We start from the raw sequence: 18,428 nt of genomic DNA, 5'->3' as shown, positions 1-18,428 counted from the left end.
GAGGAGCTGGACTTCATTAGCGGAGTGTACATCACCATTGAAAACAATCATATCGTAAAAGGTAGCGGTTGACTCATTATGCATAAAGCGATTATGTCATCAGTTGAACTGCATAATGTGAAGCGATCGATACATTAACGCCTCTGTATTTAGACGGTAACAGCCCTACACATGATGAGCACCCTCCCGAAGAGGCAGTAACAAGCAGCCGTCTGTGAGAAACCCTTCAGACAAACTTCCTGTTGTGTTATCTGCAGCATTACAAAGAGACTTTCAACTCTCTTTAAATTGATAAATCAATACGACACTAAATAAAGAATGGCTCCTGCTGCGAATATTGCTTGTGAATGCACTTTGCTGGGCATCATTTTAAGATCTGAACCATTACTGATATAAATCAACAAATTCTTCATGAGGAACCGTCCACTCAACCTCTGGCTCCACGTAAATGCCAAAGTATATGCCAACTATCGGTTTATATGGAAATTACTGCTACAGTCAGAGGATTTGCTTTTGTTATTTGACCCCGAAAAACAGAACTGAATTAAGCCAAAGTGATTTCCTGCTCTCTGCTCACATTCATTGATCTCACTGCAGAATAATTTAAAGCTGAATGAGCCGGTCCCTCTTGGTGAGTTTACCCCTTTGATGAAGGATCTTGTGGCAGGCTCAGTGAGAGGCCGTCTGCTTTTCAGTGTCAAAATTCTAAAAGGTTTGCTCCATTAACTTGTGAGTTTGATACTGAATAACTTCTACTTGACATAGCTTCATGCCTTTGTTTCTTTTTCAAGCCTCCTTTGAAAAACGCTCACACCACATCAGCAGAATGACACACTTACAGCAGATGCCAGAACACTAAAGTGACTTTTATAATCCCAATCATGAGCTAAATCACTTCTGTGTCAGTCTTCTGGTATCCAACACCTGCAGAGACACTCAGCGCCATAGCACAGTAGACTTTTTAATGCTGCAATGAATCAAACTATTACAGTTAAGGTCTCCCTGAGCAGGAGAAAGGACAAACACTCCTTGGGGACACCTTAGGCTAAATCAGCCCTATAAATATCAGCACAACACTTCAGATGACAAGTTTCTGTGACACATCCGCTTCTCCCACAGATAGTGATCTACACTTAGAGTAACGCTCTCTGCTGCTGCTGAAATACTGTGAGACAAACTCTTATTAAGTGCTGAACTTCATAAACACAAACTAATCAAATTTAGGTTAATAGACTCTCCAATTATTTCACTTCACTTCATCTAATTTCCCACTCTAACGTTAGCGAACTCAGAGTGCTATAAAACATAATGATGCACTAACAGGAGTGACAAATATAATCAGATGAATCTGTTTCATTTTTCAAGGGAGTTCTAAATCTAAGGGGCCAATATAACCATTGATTACCCAAAATAAACATTAAGGCCAGAAAATTGGTTTAATAATCAACAAGCAATGGAAGCCAAGAATGGCTGTCATTTCAATTATCTTATTATCTCAAGATGACAAGCATCATGTTATCTTGGGTACTCATGTTTTCTTGAGGTAATGAGTTAATTATTCCACAATCTTTACAACAACCTGTTGTTTTTTAAAGCTCAGTATCACGTTACAAGTAGGGCTGCATCGATTAGCCTAGATTATTAATTGATTAGTCCATCCACAGAAAGTTAATCATGTTGTTTAGTGTTTAGTGTCAGTTTTTTGAGCTGAAGTGCTCAACATTTGTCAGTTCAAGCTTCTAAAACTTGAGGATTTATTGTATTTCTTTGTTTTATGTCACTGTAAACTGGATATTTTAGGTTTTGGACTGTTGGTCAGACAAAATGAGATACTGGAATCTGGAATTTCTTTTTACACTTTTTGGACATTTCAAAAGATTTCTCAAGTGATTAAAAAACAGATTAAACAATAATTTAAATAATTTTCGGGCACCCTAGTTGCAAGAGTTCTTATTTTGAGATAATGAAACAATTAACTAGGGCGCCACGGTGGTGTGGTGGTTAGCACTATCACCTCACAGCAAGAGGGTTCCTGGTTCAATCTCGGGTGGGGGAGCCCTTCTGTGTGGAGTTTGCATGTTCTCCCTATGTCAGCGTGGGTTTTCTCCAGGTACTCCGGCTTCCTCCCACAGTCCAAAGACATACAGGGTAATTGGTGACTCTAAATTGTCCGTAGGTGTGAATGTGAGTGTGAATGGTTGTCTCTACGTGTCAGCCCTGCAATAGTCTGGCGACCTGTCCAGGGTGTACCCCGCCTCTCACCCAATGTCAGCTGGGATAGGCCCCAGCCCCCCCGTGACTCTCAAAAGGATGAAGCGGTTAGAAGAAGATGAAGATGGAAATAAAAGTCTTGCATCTGCAGCCATTCTTGGCTTTTGTGGCTGATCTTTATTTATATTAAATTGAAATCTGGACAGCTCAAGTCTCAGCAACGGCGAACCATAAGACAAACATAGAGGGCTCTAGTTTCGCAGACCGGGCGCAGCGGGGGCGCAGCGCACCTGCGCCCGGTCTGCGAAACTATCCCAACTATCCCTCTATCCCACCTCCGTACCTCCTACCGGCACAAGTCGGAAAGAGGCAGGAGAGTATGAGAGTGATAATAATGAGAGTTTTCTCAATTCGCCATGGCAGAAGAGAGCAGCAGCGTCAGACAGCCAAACTGCTCCCAGGAAACTGATGTTTTGGTCCGGGAGGTCTGCTCGCAGTGTACGAATATACAGAACTGCGAGCAGACCTCCACGGGCTGATGATGCAAAGGTAGCCTGGGAGGAGGTCATCATAATTGTAAATCAATGTTGCGTTTCTCTCGTGCGCGCGTGCACTCTCTCTTTCTCTCGCAGTCTCACTCTGTTTCTTTTCTTTTGGCTTTTCTAAGATGACAGATGCTGAATATATACTCCCTATCTGATGCTGTGGCTGTTTGTGGTTGGCTGAGAGGGATGTGAACTCATTAGTTTGCAGGCTGTGTTAATCAAATCAGGTTCGGTTTCCATTATGCATGCCAAACGTGCCAAACGGTGCCAGTCCCCTTTGATCTGACATCAGATGTGATGGGACAGTCGATATAGAGATACATTTATGTGCTGATTGCAGATAGTTGCATTGAATAGTGTTTTTTGGGTATTTATTGCATTGTTAATGTGCCTGATATTCTGTGCCTGCCTGTGAGGTTTTGGTGACGTGTGTACACTGTCAGCTGGTCAGCCAAACTTCGGCTTACACCGGCTGCACTCCGCCTGCGCTGACAGTAGACCTGGTTTCAGCTGGCGAGCTTTTGGCGCCCCTTCGGCGAAGCCTTTTGGCACGAAACTGTCACTGCGCCAAGCTGGATCTGTCGACACCTCCCCCTGCTGCACCGCCACACCCATCTCAGCACACCTCGGTCTGCCAAACTACCAAACTGAGCGCGCCTTGGGTTGCGCTGCTCGAAACTAGCTCTGCAGGGGGTTCGCCACCCTGCGCCACCTGCGCTGCGCTGGGAAACTAGAGCCCAGAGTGTACAACCAATTTAGAGCCCTGACTTTTCAGTGTTGCTTTAAACCAGTGGTTCCCAACTTGTCCAGCCACGGGGTCCAGATTTCCCCTCAGTCATTAGTTCAAAGTCCACGCAGTTTAATACATTCAAGGTCATACTTGTGTTTCGCCATGTCCTCAAACTAGTTTGCTGTCTCTGTCAAGTAGCTGTCTGTTAGTCAATCACTCTACAGCAGGAAACGGCACTTTAAAATAAAAGCTCTGTGCGAGAAATTTACTTCCAAAAAAAAAGTCTTTTTACAAATTTGACATGTTTGCGAGTCACTTGCGGTCCAATCAGAATGGACTCGCGACCCACTTTTTGACCGTGACCCACCAGTTGGGAACCACTGCTTTAAACAGCATCCATGAGCAACCATTACTGATTTTACCAAACTATTTTTTTGTTTTATATAGACAATTCAACTGTCTGCAAAGCTTACAGAGTGTGAACAAGCTGCCTAAATTTAATTACTAAGGATTGTAAAATGTCTCCTCCCACTGGTCAATTTTAACCTTTTAACTCTGAATTTATTTAGTGACGTCTGTGATTCTCTCTGGTGCGGCGCTGATCCATGCTGCTACTAGCAGAAGGCTATGGAGGACAATACATATCAGAGTCCATGGACAGATGCCGACATAAATAATGTGTTTTGAGGGCCAAATGATGGACCCCATTTCTCATGCTTCCACATTGGAAAGCCGTGTCACCAGTGTAGCTACATAGTCACTGACACTTATGTTGTTATCATAGCAACCCATGCAGAAAAGGTGGTGATGTCTGGACACAAATCCAATTTGATTACTCGCAAGTCCAGCAATCAGTCTGTCTTAAAGATCTGCCTGCAGTCTGACTGTAGCCTAAGTTGATAAACCTCTAAATAAACTGAAATGCTTTAGATGACCTTAATTCAATCCTAACAGCTGAGACATTTCAAGTCTTTTCACTGTATTTTAGTATTTTTTTTTTTTTAGTTAAAAGCTTTTTTACAACTCGTTCTCTACAAAATACCAAATACTAAATAATTCAGATTGCATCTTACCGTTTGTGGTCTGCTGTTGTGCTTGTGTAAGAATATACTATGTAAGAATACACTGTAGTCCTTCACAGAATAACTGGAACTTGTTCTCACCTCGTCTCCCACAATCACCACTGGACAATGATATTTCAGCAACTAATAAACACGGCGGAGGTGTTGTGGGGATGGATTTCCCTGCAGTGTCTGGCTGGCTCAGTGGTAAAGCTTAGAGTAGAAGGGTGGGCTGCCACATGGATGAGAAGTTAACACCCTGAGAGGCTGTGTATGTGCGTCAGTCTCATGCTCTGTGTAAACACCACAGATTCAGTTACAACCCTAACATCCACATGTGCACATGTCTGACCTGCTGACTTGTAGGAGAGATACAGAGGCTGGAGAAGAGGAGGGAAGCCCTTTGAGTGATTTATTGCAAAACTAAAGGTCATCCTTAACCTTGGAAACAGTGTTTAGACCAGTATCGACATAAAGGAAATCTGAAGGTCACTCAGTAGCTTTTGGACATTGGGTATTTTGTCCCAGTTGTTTGGCACAGGGAACTGTCATATTCAAATCTAACAGGAAAAGGCCACAAAAAAAAAGGTTCAAACAGAAGGAGACCATTTACGAACCAGCAATATTTATATAAAAAAATATTCATCTGTATTTTTATGTATTGTAAATGCAATTAAAAAGATTAAAAAGAATTAGAAAGATACAAAAATATATATATATTAAAAAAAATATACAGCCAGCCTTTCATAGCCACTTGATTCCAAAGCCTGGACATTATAATGAGTAGTGTCTGACTTTGTCTTCTCTTCGGTCTATATTTTGTACTTATGAATAGTGATCATTGTAGATTTTTTTTTTAAATCTGACACTGAATGCAGGATTTTTATTCATGGCATTATTACTGACATTACATCAGACAACATGCTATTATCTCCTCATATAAAAAAATATAAAAAAGAGCTGGATGTGGCTGATGTCATGGAAATGATCATGGCAAAACCTTACTTGAAACTACAAATATTCATGGAATGATTGGAACCACTTCCACAGACTATGCCAAACCTATCTAAACCTTAAAGGGACAGTTCACCCCAAAGTCAAAAACACACAGTTTTACTCTTACCTGTTGTGTTATTTATCAATATAGATTGTTTTGGTGTGAGGTTTGAGGTTGCTGAGTGTTGGAGATGCTCCAAGTACCAATAAAATACATTTGAAAAACTCGACAGCAATGTGTCTTTCCAGAAATCATGACCCCATTATTCGAGACAATCCACAGACCTTGTTGTGAGCAGTTTCATCTTTCTACCGGACTACATCTGTCAATGGTATCCCCTGCTCCTCAGCTGAGTTGTAATGTTAGCTAGCTCAGTGGTGCTAGGTGAGCTATCACTTGATAGACTTCCTTCTGTGCAGTGACACAGTCATTGGGTGTGGCTCATTAAAGAGATAGTCCCTGCATGAAACTGCTCACAACAAGGTCTGTGGATTATCTTGAGCAGCCCGGTCAGTATTTTTTTGGCGCTTTAGGCACCTCAAGCCGAGTGCCATATTGTTCCATTATATTTGAGAGAGGTAAAACATCTCTACAGCTGATATCTCCAACACTCAGCAACTCACCTGAAAACAATCCAGAATAATAAATGGCACCACGGGTAACAGGGAAAATATGTATTTTTGATTTTGGGGTGAACTGTCCCTTTAAAACCAATTGTGGGTTTGTCTTTTTTTCAACACATTTTACATTACAGTTTGTATTAATTCTCTATCATCTCCTCTGATTTTGAGTTTTGCTGTCTGCTGTGTGCTGAGGAAAATGACAGACATGTAAAATCAGCACATTAGACATTATGATAACAGCCAGAGAATAAATAAAGGAGAGGGAAGATACTGATTTATGCAGTTGTCAGTGCAGGTGCTCCATCATTCTTTCATCGACAGTAACATGAATATGTTCTGGTCAATCCCATGAAAACAGCCACTGTCTAACCTTAGAGCTACTGCTAGTCATTGGTTTCTCCTCTCTCAACATTCAAAAGAGACCTTTCTTAATTATTAGCTGCAAACACAGCGAGTGATCCCATCAATTCCTCCCACTATCTCCAATCCCGAAAATATCTAACCAGGAAATGACCGGCAGAGAGAGGGGAAAAAAATGGATAGTTGCAGTGACATCCTGAATCAATGTGTAATGTCTCGAGCCACAAACTGTAACAGAGAGTCTGTGCTTTCTGCAGGTGGTGCCTATAATTGCTCTCATGAGGGTCTCCAGAGTGAACCGTAGTCGTCAGCAGAGGGGAAAGTGACATGTATTGATTAGAAAATGGGGGCTAGATCTCATTAAGGCTTTCCCCACGACAAAATGCCCCGCTCTCATTTTTCCTCAAAATCTGGGGCCGGGCCAAGCTAGCTAAGGTCTTTTCTCAGCATCTACTGTGCTTCCTCGGGATGTCTCTGGGGAAGATGTATTTAGCTGCATGTTCTCTACAGTGGTCCACTGACACAATATCACACAACAATGTATTGAAAAGTCGCTACCAAGAACACACTAAGAAGCCGGCGATGCAGTAAAACACTATCTTCAGGTTGAAAACCAGATCCCTGAAAACCAGAAAGCAATGTTTTCAGAGTGACTTGTACAATAATAATTCATAAAAGACCATTCCTGTCCTTGAGGGCAGCAGGTTAGCCTCACAGCAAGGTACATTTATTAGCTGTTAGAGAGCTTCACACATGATGAGCACATCACATGATTCACCCAGTTGTCATGAAAATCATGTATTAAGATCAAAAGCTCCAGAACAGCTACTAAATGGACTTTTTTGTGAGATTTTATTTTTTTTAATTACAGTTTCCAAGGTAAAACGAATTAACTTTTAAGCAAGCTTTGACATGAAAATGGAAATTTAAGCTATGAAAATTGGGAAAAATCCATCTGCTGAGGAGGACCATGTGATACAGTAAAAAGTTCCAGAACAGCTACTAAAAAGACCCTGTGTTGAGATTCTATCACTGATAGGGATGTAAGGATTATCCAAACCTTCCTTTTTTTCTGGGTTTAATTAAAGGTCCAGTGTGTCAGATTCAGCTGTAATTAGGAGCGTGCCATGTCATCTCGTTCACAATAATACAATTTTTAATATCATATTAAAAATACATATCGTGATATTCGCCATGTTTCAACTCATTGACATATTGATGTCATACTGTTACGCATGGCAACAACAAGCATGGCTGAAAGCTACATTATTACAGACATGGTGGTTCTAAAAAGAGGAGCAGCTTCACTAGTGTGGAATAAACTGTGGCGTCCTGAATGTTTTATGAACAGACACAGACTTCTCAGACTCTTTTAGTGACTTAACACTCAGAGGGAACTCATTCAGCGGCTCCTCTGGCAGCAGCACAGCGTCACCCCCTCTCCTCTCTTGCCATACGCACACAGGAGTCAGTGTCGTCAAGTGATTTTGTCATAAATTAGTAAGCTATACCTATGTGATGCTCGCGGCTCGGAAAAAAAATACATAAATATGAATGTGCGATAGGTAGCATAACAGCCTGTCACAGGTTACAGCGTGACGATTAGAGGAGAAACGGCACAGTATAAAGGTCCAGGTGGAAAAAAACCAACTCGATCATTTAGGATTTTGCTAAACAACAAACAAACAAACACGGAAACAGAGTGAAAGTGGGTAGGGAGAGCGTGTAGTGGCTGGTTTGGGAAAGGCCCACAGAGAGAGGGGCAAGGAGCGGCTATGTGAATCAATGTACTGCTCACAACTCTGAAATAAGATTTTATACATTTTAAAAAGTAAAAAAAAAAAAAGAAAAAAAAGAAGAAGAAAGAAAACCAATATGTGGTGGTCAATGTTGATATTGTGGCAGCAAGGGGAGAACGAGAGACAGTGACACGGACGATGGAAGCACAACACGTAGACTGTGGATGTATGTGTTGCGGTTCGTCAGTGATAATCAGAATCTTTTATTAGGTTTCTATTGTGGTTGCAAAGGCAGACATAACCTCTTTTTGAACACGCCATCCAACATGGAGTGATAAGCTGATGCCTGACCTGATAAAACACGGGTGAGGGTGGTGTGGGTGGAGGGCAACTTAACAAACTAAACCCTTCTAAACCTTTACTAGGCTGTATGTTACATTATGGAGGCTGAAGAAATATCCCCTCTGTTTTACTGTGACTTTAAAGTCAGTGTCTCCCTACATTGTACTTAGAAAGATGCAGGAGACACATGCCAGTTCTTTCGTTGAACATTTTTATAATGTTTATCAACTTAAATCCTGAGACAGCTGAATTGAACGCAAAACAATCTGTAACTCTTCGTTTCTGAACAATGCACCTGCCTCTGCAGTTGATACATCATGTGTCTGGATCGCCCAAAGGTGCACCGCTGCATCACTCAGCGAACACTGCCACATCATAACACAAAACAGCTGCAACAATCAGGAACTAATTCCCAATTAAATTCATGATGTGCTGCTGATTCCTTTAATATGCCGCTGACTATCTTGAGGTCTTGTTCAAGCAGGTGTGCAGAATTTAAGGGAGCCTACTTCACAAAGACTTTGCTATCTTAGCGGCTGCGTCTTTGTGTCGTACCTGACTTCATTAAAGACATTAGAAGAGATGAATAAGAACAGAAGTGTTTGTAGATAACCCTGGCCTCAGATTTTCCTGGCTTTTAGATCATAGAGCATCTGGGAAATGAAATGCCGAGCTCTTTCACTCATGAAGACCTTGTTATCAAAAGCAAGAAGTGATATGAAAGAAAAAGAACAAAGAACAGAAGGGTTAACTGTCTGCCTCATCGAGCAGCAGGCCTTCCACTGCGCGCTTCAAAAAGGCCCCATTTCTCAAACAACTCCGTTTTCTCCTCAGAGAGCCTTCTCCTGCGGACACATGCTGGGCTCCCACACAGCATACCACAGCGTGCCACATGTTCAGTGGAGCACCAAGCCTCCGCCTGTCCCTCATGAAATATTCATAGCCTAGCGGCGACGGAAAAGCTGTGATGTCATAGATTCGAATTTCAGTGTCCGGTTTCTGCGCGGCCACAGTGACACAGCAGCTCGGTGAGGTGAGGTGAGCGAGGGGCTTTAGATAGCTTACTGCAGGGGTTAAGTTGAAGCACTTGTCCTGTGAACTGTGAAATAAGAGTGTATCTCATTGTTTATCATGACTCAGCAAGGTTTTTACTTACTAACCAGGGAATTAGTGCTGCTCTGTCTTAGCTGATTAGTCATCTAATCAGTAGATAAAGGCTTGTAGGGTTCATCATCAATTAGTCTTTTTTCCAACGGCCTTTTAACGGTAAATAAACTATTACTCATTAGTCTTTATCAGAGATTGTTCTGTATGCCTGATTTAACACACTTAGCTCATTATTTAGTTGAAATAATTCTGTAAATATTAAACTGGACAGACACTATACTCTGATTAAAGATTTTAACCCTGAATTAACAGAACCTGGATGAATTTCTTCCAGGTCAGATGTTGTTCAGTTTGAGGGTGGTAACAACATCTAATTAGTTGCTCAAACGATCAATAATCTAGCTGTTGGATGATTGGATGGATCTCTGGCATGCAGTATTGGAGTACTATCGCTGTGACTACTGTAGTCTCCACTGAGACTTCCCTGTGATGGAAATGAAACTGAACTTCACCGCAGAACTGGCAGAAGATATCGTCTGCATCTTCTCAGCCTTCTGTCGATATTTGTCATTTTCCTGCTGCTTTAAGTCAATATTAGAAATGCATGATGTGATGTTGCCTTTCTGTTTTCGTCAGCAATTTTGAGGATGCAGTCATCTTGTTTGACTATACTTCATTAGAACTGTCAATAGACAAAACCATGTTTATGATCAGTGTGAGCACCTACGTCGGGACCGGTGAATGGATCCGTACAGTGTGACCACAGAGGTCGAATGACCATGCAGACAGGAAGATTAAACTTGATATGGCAATGTCATGACTCGACAGTAACGGCTGCCAGATTGCCATTGGCACCCATTTTGAGAAACTGGCAACCAATTCATAGCCATTGGCTGCCATTAGTGGCAACCACTTTAAAACATATACACTGGAATCACTGCTTTGTGATTGTATGCCTCCGCCAACCAGTCAAGTTGCAGTTTACATCCATGTCTGTCCAGTCTCATATAATATATTTAGTGTGGACTTTGAAGGAATTCAGTAAAAGGTATTAAGTATTTTTTGTGGCCTTACACACATCTTCAAACCAGCAGCACAGAAGATCAATCGGTCAGGACAGTTTCAAGGTGGACACCCACCCACAAGATTAGTGTCACCAATTCATACCATACAATACTGTAGCCCCGTTTCAACCAAGCAGTACGGTATGGTCCAGTTCAATTAACTTTTTTTCTGTTTCCAATGTGAAAAGTTGTGGATGGTACCAATGGAACTGTTCCCTACCGTCCCCATTTTTGGTCCCCCCGCTGTTGGGGTACCTAGCACACAGATCTGGTACTAAAAGGTGGAGCTGTGAACACTGCAGTCTGTTGATTGGTCAATAGCAGATGGTCACTCTACTCAGGGCTGAGTTGTGGCTGGTTTTGAGGCTCATGTCACCACTGTTCATACTGTGGAGAGTTTTACATATAATAGTAAAGTATAACTATGAAATTAAAGGATGTTTTGCTGCCTCTCGCAGCAGCTGTAGTCTGAGAAAAAATAATTTAATTCACTAGGCAGACTGCCGGCGACTTTTAAGGTGCAACGTTAACTTGTAATGTTACTCAATGCATGAGTTGACGACATGAATCCATCAGCACACCTTAAATTTCACTGTGACAACTTTGACCATTACTTTAGTTTTTATATGACATACTCTTTTAGTAATGAGTGGATCTTCAAGTGTTCATATATATTAATTTCCACCAGCTTATGTGAACTGAATGCATTCTAATCCTCACTTGGAGAAAAAGTTGTTGCCGTTGGCGCACACAACACTAAACCCCTGAGCTTGCCTTACCATGCACAAACCCGCTATTTCTAAATATCCCATTGAGAGAGACTCTCACTGCAGTCTTATTTTGTTCTGAAAATGTTAGCATGCAACCCTGTTCTGTGGACAATAAATGAGGTGCAGACTTCCCTATGCGTCACTGGTAATAAGGAAATACAGTGAGTGACAACAACACCGCCCACATTTAAGAGTACTGTTTGCGGTGGAAATGCTAGGGTCTAGGTGCTATGTCTGAAGGGCTACACCTCCTGTGCCAGTAGGCACAATTCAAAGGTCACAGTGAGGTCACAGTGACATCTGACCACCAAATTCTTATCAGTTCATTGTTGAGTGCACATGGATGTTTGTGCCAAATTTGAAGAAATTCCCTCAAGGCATTTCTGAGATATCACTTTGACGAGAATGGGATGGACAACCCAAAAGCATAATGCCTCATAAGGCCACAGCTGTCTCTGGAGCGGAGGCATGAAAACAGGGACAGCAAAGAGCAAAACTTGTAACCACAATTAAATAAATTTTTGTTGCGTTAGTGATATTTGAATATTGCTGTTACAGTCAGAACTGGAGCTAGACAATGCTGCATGTCACGATACTGTATGTGCGTCGGTGCATTTACTCGCATACACTCATGGCGAATCAAATTAAATTGCTTGACTGTGAGGTGAAAAGTTCAACCAACCCGTCAACATCACAAACGGATGTGCAAATTGATTCAGCTGACAAAGACCTGTCAGATAAAACACAGACTACAGAGAATTTGTTCACCTCTTAATATTCTTGTATTCTTGTCTTGTCTTCACATTTTCATTATTAGGCAGAAGTATAACTGCAGAGTATCTTCATATACAAAATATAAGGTGACTAAAAATAGAAACAATACTTTCAGTTTCAGCAAACAGAAGCTGATGCCTGGTTGCCAGCCTGACAGCCACTGTTTAAAGTTACTGTAGAGCCCTGAATGTACAAGATTGATGAAAACGCAAAAATGCACAGTGTCTGTCCAACTTTAGTAAACGAAGAAAGTTGAGGACAGCCCTATAAGGAAAACTATTTCTGCACATATGAAAACATCTGCAGAGATAATTTGGGTTAGCTGATTTTTTAAAAACTGACAGACATAACATAATGACTGTTTTTGTTTCACACACTAAAACTGATGTATTAATATTTTATCTTTTACTAATTCCTGGCAGGTCCCTTCTATCTGCCTGTTTTTCTGCTGTATAAACTGTCTCACAAGAGGACACCACTGACAGCAGCAACATAAAATAATTTAAATTAATTCACTCCTCCCTATATCACCTCTGCTCAAGTTACATTAATTCAAAGTGCTCCTGTCTCCACAGACTATTTCTATATGGATCCCTACAGTAGTCTGGCAATTACCTGCCGGCTGTCGCGCTGGGAAGAAGACGATGAGGAGGCGCTCTTGTGAACTGGTGTGGAGGTCTTGATGCCTGGCGTGGAGCCCCTGTCCTCAGAGCTCATGGTGCGGCCGTGGGGGCCTCGCTGGTAGTGTTGGTGTTGAGACATGATGGGCTCCAGTTGGCTCCGTGGACCTCCCTCAGCACTGGGCCCTGCAGATCATGAGCATCCTCTGACACTTCCTCACACTCACTGCTTTCTGTTCATCTGAAAATAGAGATCAGTAAAAAGTCAGGAAGTTACGCTATATCACACCTCCTTCGCCTTCCTCATTCTACAGCAGTCAGTGCTGCTGTTTATACAAAAACACAGAGCCACTGTCATTCATCAAACGTTGCATAGTCTAGTTTACTCCTTGAAGAAATAAGCGTCTGGGCCTCTCCTAGGCTTTCAGAACTATCCTCCATCAATTTCAATATGTTAATCTGACTCTCAGATGCTCAGTCGAGAAGCCCTGGGCTATTCTTTTAAGATTCTCCTCATTACATGTGCATTACTGGATAAGCCTTACATTATGTTTTCTGTGAGACTAGTGCAGGATATCTTGAGAAGCTGAAGCCAAAGACACTGTTGCATTTTGATTGACAAATCGAGTAATTGGCGAATTGTTTCACCTCTAACCTACAAATAATGACTTGAGCCTCTAACTGCATGCTGTCTACTTATTTCAGTTAAAGGAATATTATGCAGGATTTTCCTGGTAAAAAATGTATACAACCATACAGAAGTAACTCCTCTCTCATACTGCAGAGCAGCAGCTCAATGAAAGGGTCTGAAAGTATGGAGCTGCTCATAGGACATTCGGGATGCTAAACCCAAATGAAGCCTTCTGCAGTCACTCCCTTTATAGAACTAACTAACTTGCTTTAGTCATGCTCGTTGTTGCTGTGCGTAATGGTCTGATGTCATTATGTCCATAACTTGGAATATTACTGTAATCACAGTGAGGTACGCATTATGATGCCAGTTGATAAAACAAATCTTTGTAATGTCTTTTTTGTCATAAAATAGACCAAAATACTTTTGGGAGGTACATTTTTGGGTATGTTACCTTAACGCAACAGTGTACCATAATGGTTAGCAATGAAAGAACAGGGTTATTATTTAAAATTTATGGAGTACTCCTGGAAAATATTCAAAAACATTTGAGTTTAAAATTCATGCCATTTGAAATTGAAAAAAACAATAAAAATGATCTCTTTTCCTGAGTTTGTATGTCTGAAAGTTACTTCAGACAACACTGTACCACAGTGGAACAGCCCATATAGGAATGAACATGTAAGTATATTTCAGCAAACTTTACAAACTGAACTATTATAACCATCTTCAAAACAAGATAGTGAGTTACATTTCAGTGTTTGATAATTCATTTTACATTTAAATGCCTGTTTTCAGGCTCCTGCTGTGTGTCTTTCCTAACAAACTGTGTGACGCAATTATTTGATGTGTTGCTGCTGGGCTGTTAGCAGCTTGTTGTCTTCCAAACTTTTAAATTCTGATTCATCCTCACTAACATCAACTGGGAGCACTAATTTTACCCTCTTCTTCTTTGAAGAGTCATAGAATAATATTGCATTCATTCTGTAAATGGAGGAAAAATGTGTGTAATGCTGTGACAGTACACTACACAGTGTCAAAGTCTGAACTTCACTGTTACTTATGTAAGTTAAACTTAGTTTAATTTGTCGAGATTAAAAAAGATATTACGATTGTCTACTACTTGTCAAACACAGCACATTAAACAATTACGAATAAAATGAACTCATCTATTATTGTGAGTCCAATTTTTTTTTTTTTTTAAAGATATTTTTTGGGGCATTTTTAAGCCTTTAATTGATAGGACAGACAAGTGTGAAGGGGGGAGAGAGAGAGAGAGGGAGTGACATGCAGCAAAGGGCCACAGGCCGGAGTCGAACCCGGGCTGCTGTGGCAACAACCTTGTACATGGGGCGCCTGCTCTACCACTAAGCCACAAAAGCCCCCAATTTTTCCAGGTTAAAAAATGACAGAAAAAGACATTTTCAGACCATTTTTGTGGAGAGAGTTGAGAGGATGGCCCCAACAAAGGGACTCAACATGGCCTCCTGGGTGTCATGATGCAATATTAACAGTGTTATTGGTTTCCTTAGGGTCCTGGCTCTTTTTGTAAGTATTGCAACATAATGGGGGATGTACTGTGTGAGTGTAAACAGCCAAAATGGGTATGTCACCTTGAGGCAATGAAGTACCATAGAGGATTAAAAAAAAAAAAAAAAAAAAAGATTAAAAATGAAACTTGTAGTATCATGAACAATATGATATGACACCGCTCTAATGTTGGGGCCTTGCTGTTATGAAATGATCAGCCCTTGTAGCTTTGTAGCCCTACATCTTTGTAAAGGCAATGAACTGTTTACAATGGGGCAGATCACTGTATCAATTTGGTTGTAGTCACAGCATCATCGGAGGACTGAGATCACGCCACAGGACTTTGTAACATAAATCCTTATCTAATTATAACTCTGATAATGATGGCCATTAGATGAGGATACACATCATATCAAAAAGCATCTACAGCTCTATTATATGGTCACAAACCAGTGATAACTAGCTTATACAAGCTTATACACACAAGCAAAAGCTCTAACAGTGTCAGTATCATCTGGATTTAAACTATAAAACCTCAGACACTGTATGTGTTTTTTATATATTTTTAATAATGACACTAGATTCAAAATATCTAGTTAGTTTCATGTTCAGATGATAACAGAGATGCTCGTTTTTGTCGATAGTTATGGCACTGTGTTACTCCACGCTGACACCCCTAATACTGCCTGCAGTGGTGCTGTGTAATTGTCTAAGCTCTCAGGAGGTCCCAGGACTGATAAAACATACATCGATTGCGAGACGGTGGAAAACAAACAGATAAACAAACCCTGTTTAATTTAGAAACTGAGACACTTGGTGAGACGCTGAGGATGTTATTGGGTCTTTACAAAGACAAATAGCACAATAATTTTGATTAAATACCTCACTGTTGATCATGTGACTTTTGGAGATAAACTCAGAAGATCTAGTATTTTCAAACAAGGAGAGGTTGAATAAAAAAGATATGAGTAGTGTTGATATGATAAACAAAAAATAAGAGGTGGTCATTGTGTATTTTCACAATGAACAGCAGCTCCACAATAAATCTTGTATGGAGGGGAGCAGTGTTGTACTGGAGTAGTTTATTAAGACCTGAACTTGATGGCAGGACAACCTGAATTTTCAGCTTGTGTAGTTACTCTAAAATACAATGTTTTCTGTAGCAAAACTGATTAGTCAAATAGCTGATCAACAGAAAAAGGAATCCATCAACTATTCTAATAATTGATTGATAATTTACATCATTGTTTAGGCCATTACACTAAACATACATGGGTTCTAGCTTCTCAATGTCATAATTTTTTGTAATAGTAAACTGAATATCTTTGGGGTTTGAAACTACTGCAATTAGACGACATTAGCTTAGGTTTTAGGAAATTATGACGGATATTTTTATCATTTCCTGACATTTTATATTGATCACGATATTTAGAAAGTAATACTTAGATGCAGTCCTGGCTAAGTCTCACAGTGACACAAAACTGTAATTCCGTCATGAACACTTAAATCAGAAAACCATATTTCCATTTGCAGTATTATATTTGGTGGTATGGCTCTGTTCTGGGGCCTCTCTGCTTTTCCTTGAGCCTACACAGAAAGCCTCTTCCACGCACCTATGTGGAAAACCTAAGGCAGAGAGAGCACACCTCTCTGCCCTTCCACGTGCAGACAAGGAAAGCCTGATTCAGACAGTACACTCCCTTGCCCTTCCATGCGAGAGAGCAGCAGCAAAGACTCTCGGGAACAAAACAGAGCAGCATCAATGACAAACAGAAATGACACTGATAAGTCAGACACAGCATGAAAAGGAGGAGCTGGGGTGGAGGTGGGTTACAAAGCAGCTTGCAGAGGAAGCAGCAACAGTAGGCAGGCCAGAGCAGTTTAAACAGGGTGCCCTGAATGAGATTCCCCAAGTGGTTGCATAGAAAGGAATCATGTGATCTATCAGCTGACTCCCTTCCATGAAACAGCTGCTCCATCAGTTGATTGGGCTGTTTGAGATCAGCTGATGTAGCTGGGATGTGAGCTGAGCTTGACATCGTGTCCTGCCTGAGCTAACGCTATGCTCAATTTATAATGCTAAACTGTCTGCATACTGGAAGTTTTAAATAATGTTTTGAGATTTTATTACATATTGTTATTACATATTATTATAATTATTATTAGGGCAACTTTATGACACCAAAGACAATCTCTAAAAGACTGAAAAAGAAAACTGTGTGGCAGTGCAGGACTGCATATTGCACCAGAGACTGTTTGTGTTCACAGGCATGGTATGGAGGCTATAACCCTGAAGCACCCTGTGGTTTTAACGACAGGATGTGTCTGTTAAATTCTCCCATTTAAGAGGGAAACTCCCCAAGTCCACTGTGCAGCTCTGCACACTTCAACAGCATCCACTTTCACATGCAACTGTGCAGTATCCTCACACAGTATAATCTATAATTTAGATCCTTTAACAACGTCATCATCCCTGCCTTGTCTTAAGCCAACTAGGATCTAAGCTACTGTAAGACAAGGCGCTAAGTCCATTCAGATAGAGTACTCCACTTAGCCTATTTAATAGATCCACTCTCCTTGACCTAATAAGGAAGCAGAAGGGAGGAGTACTTTCACTGTGCACTTTACCATTTTAATACATGGTTCAATCTAGTTTGAAAGCTTGAATTTAGAGTCCTTTCAGTGACATTGAAGGTAAATTAAAGACATAAACAGCCGTCTATCAGCACGTGGAAAGGATGGAAAGATGCCAAACAGATATAAAGCTGCTGTGAATGAAAGTGAAAACTTGTAACCAAGACTGTTGGCTTTTGCTCATCACTTTCACCATGAAGTGTACACTGTGCATGCATTAAAACTGAATCAAGACACTTCCATTACTTAGTGTAGGACTGCAACTAACAATGATTTTTGTTATTGATCAATCTGCAGATTATTTCTTTCAACGAATCAATTAATCACTTGATCTGAAACATTAGAAAACACAGGAAAAATACCCTTGTAATATCCAATAGCCAAAGGTGATGTCACCAAGTTTCTTGATTTGCCAACAGACCAGTTCAAATTTATATTTTTGCTCGAAAAATGACTCTATTAGTCAATTGTCAATTGGTCTCTTATTGTTTGCCCCGTAACTCCTCATGTAAAGGCTTACTTTTGTAGTCTAAACCAGTAGTGCCAAATGCCAGCCACAGTAAACATTTGATGCACAAGGAAATGTAAGAGCAGGATTCTTAAATTTAAGGACACCAGTGTCTTGGTGTCCGTTTGACTCCTGTTAAGGTAGACAGCAGTGGTGCTCCACATGAAGCCAAGTATCGTGTT

The 18,428-nt window shown here is 40.8% G+C and overlaps 1 protein-coding gene across 3 annotated transcripts in view; it reads right to left on the bottom strand.

Moving 5' to 3' along the window:
• osbpl6 (oxysterol binding protein-like 6) overlaps window positions 1-18,428 on the bottom strand; it is a 66,566-nt gene that overhangs the window by 37,831 nt on the left and 10,307 nt on the right. For all 3 annotated transcript variants that reach the window (XM_049594147.1, XM_049594145.1, XM_049594146.1), the window contains exon 2: window positions 12,939-13,184. In XM_049594147.1, the coding sequence (XP_049450104.1) occupies window positions 12,939-13,085 (147 nt within the window). In that variant the 5' untranslated portion in view covers window positions 13,086-13,184. The remainder of the gene's footprint in view (window positions 1-12,938; window positions 13,185-18,428) is intronic.

Source organism: Epinephelus fuscoguttatus, linkage group LG13 (assembly GCF_011397635.1).
Source record: "Epinephelus fuscoguttatus linkage group LG13, E.fuscoguttatus.final_Chr_v1".
Classification (NCBI taxonomy): domain Eukaryota; kingdom Metazoa; phylum Chordata; class Actinopteri; order Perciformes; family Serranidae; genus Epinephelus; species Epinephelus fuscoguttatus.
The sequence above is the reverse complement of the archived record's forward strand: the minus strand, read 5'-3'. Positions and strand labels throughout refer to the sequence as shown.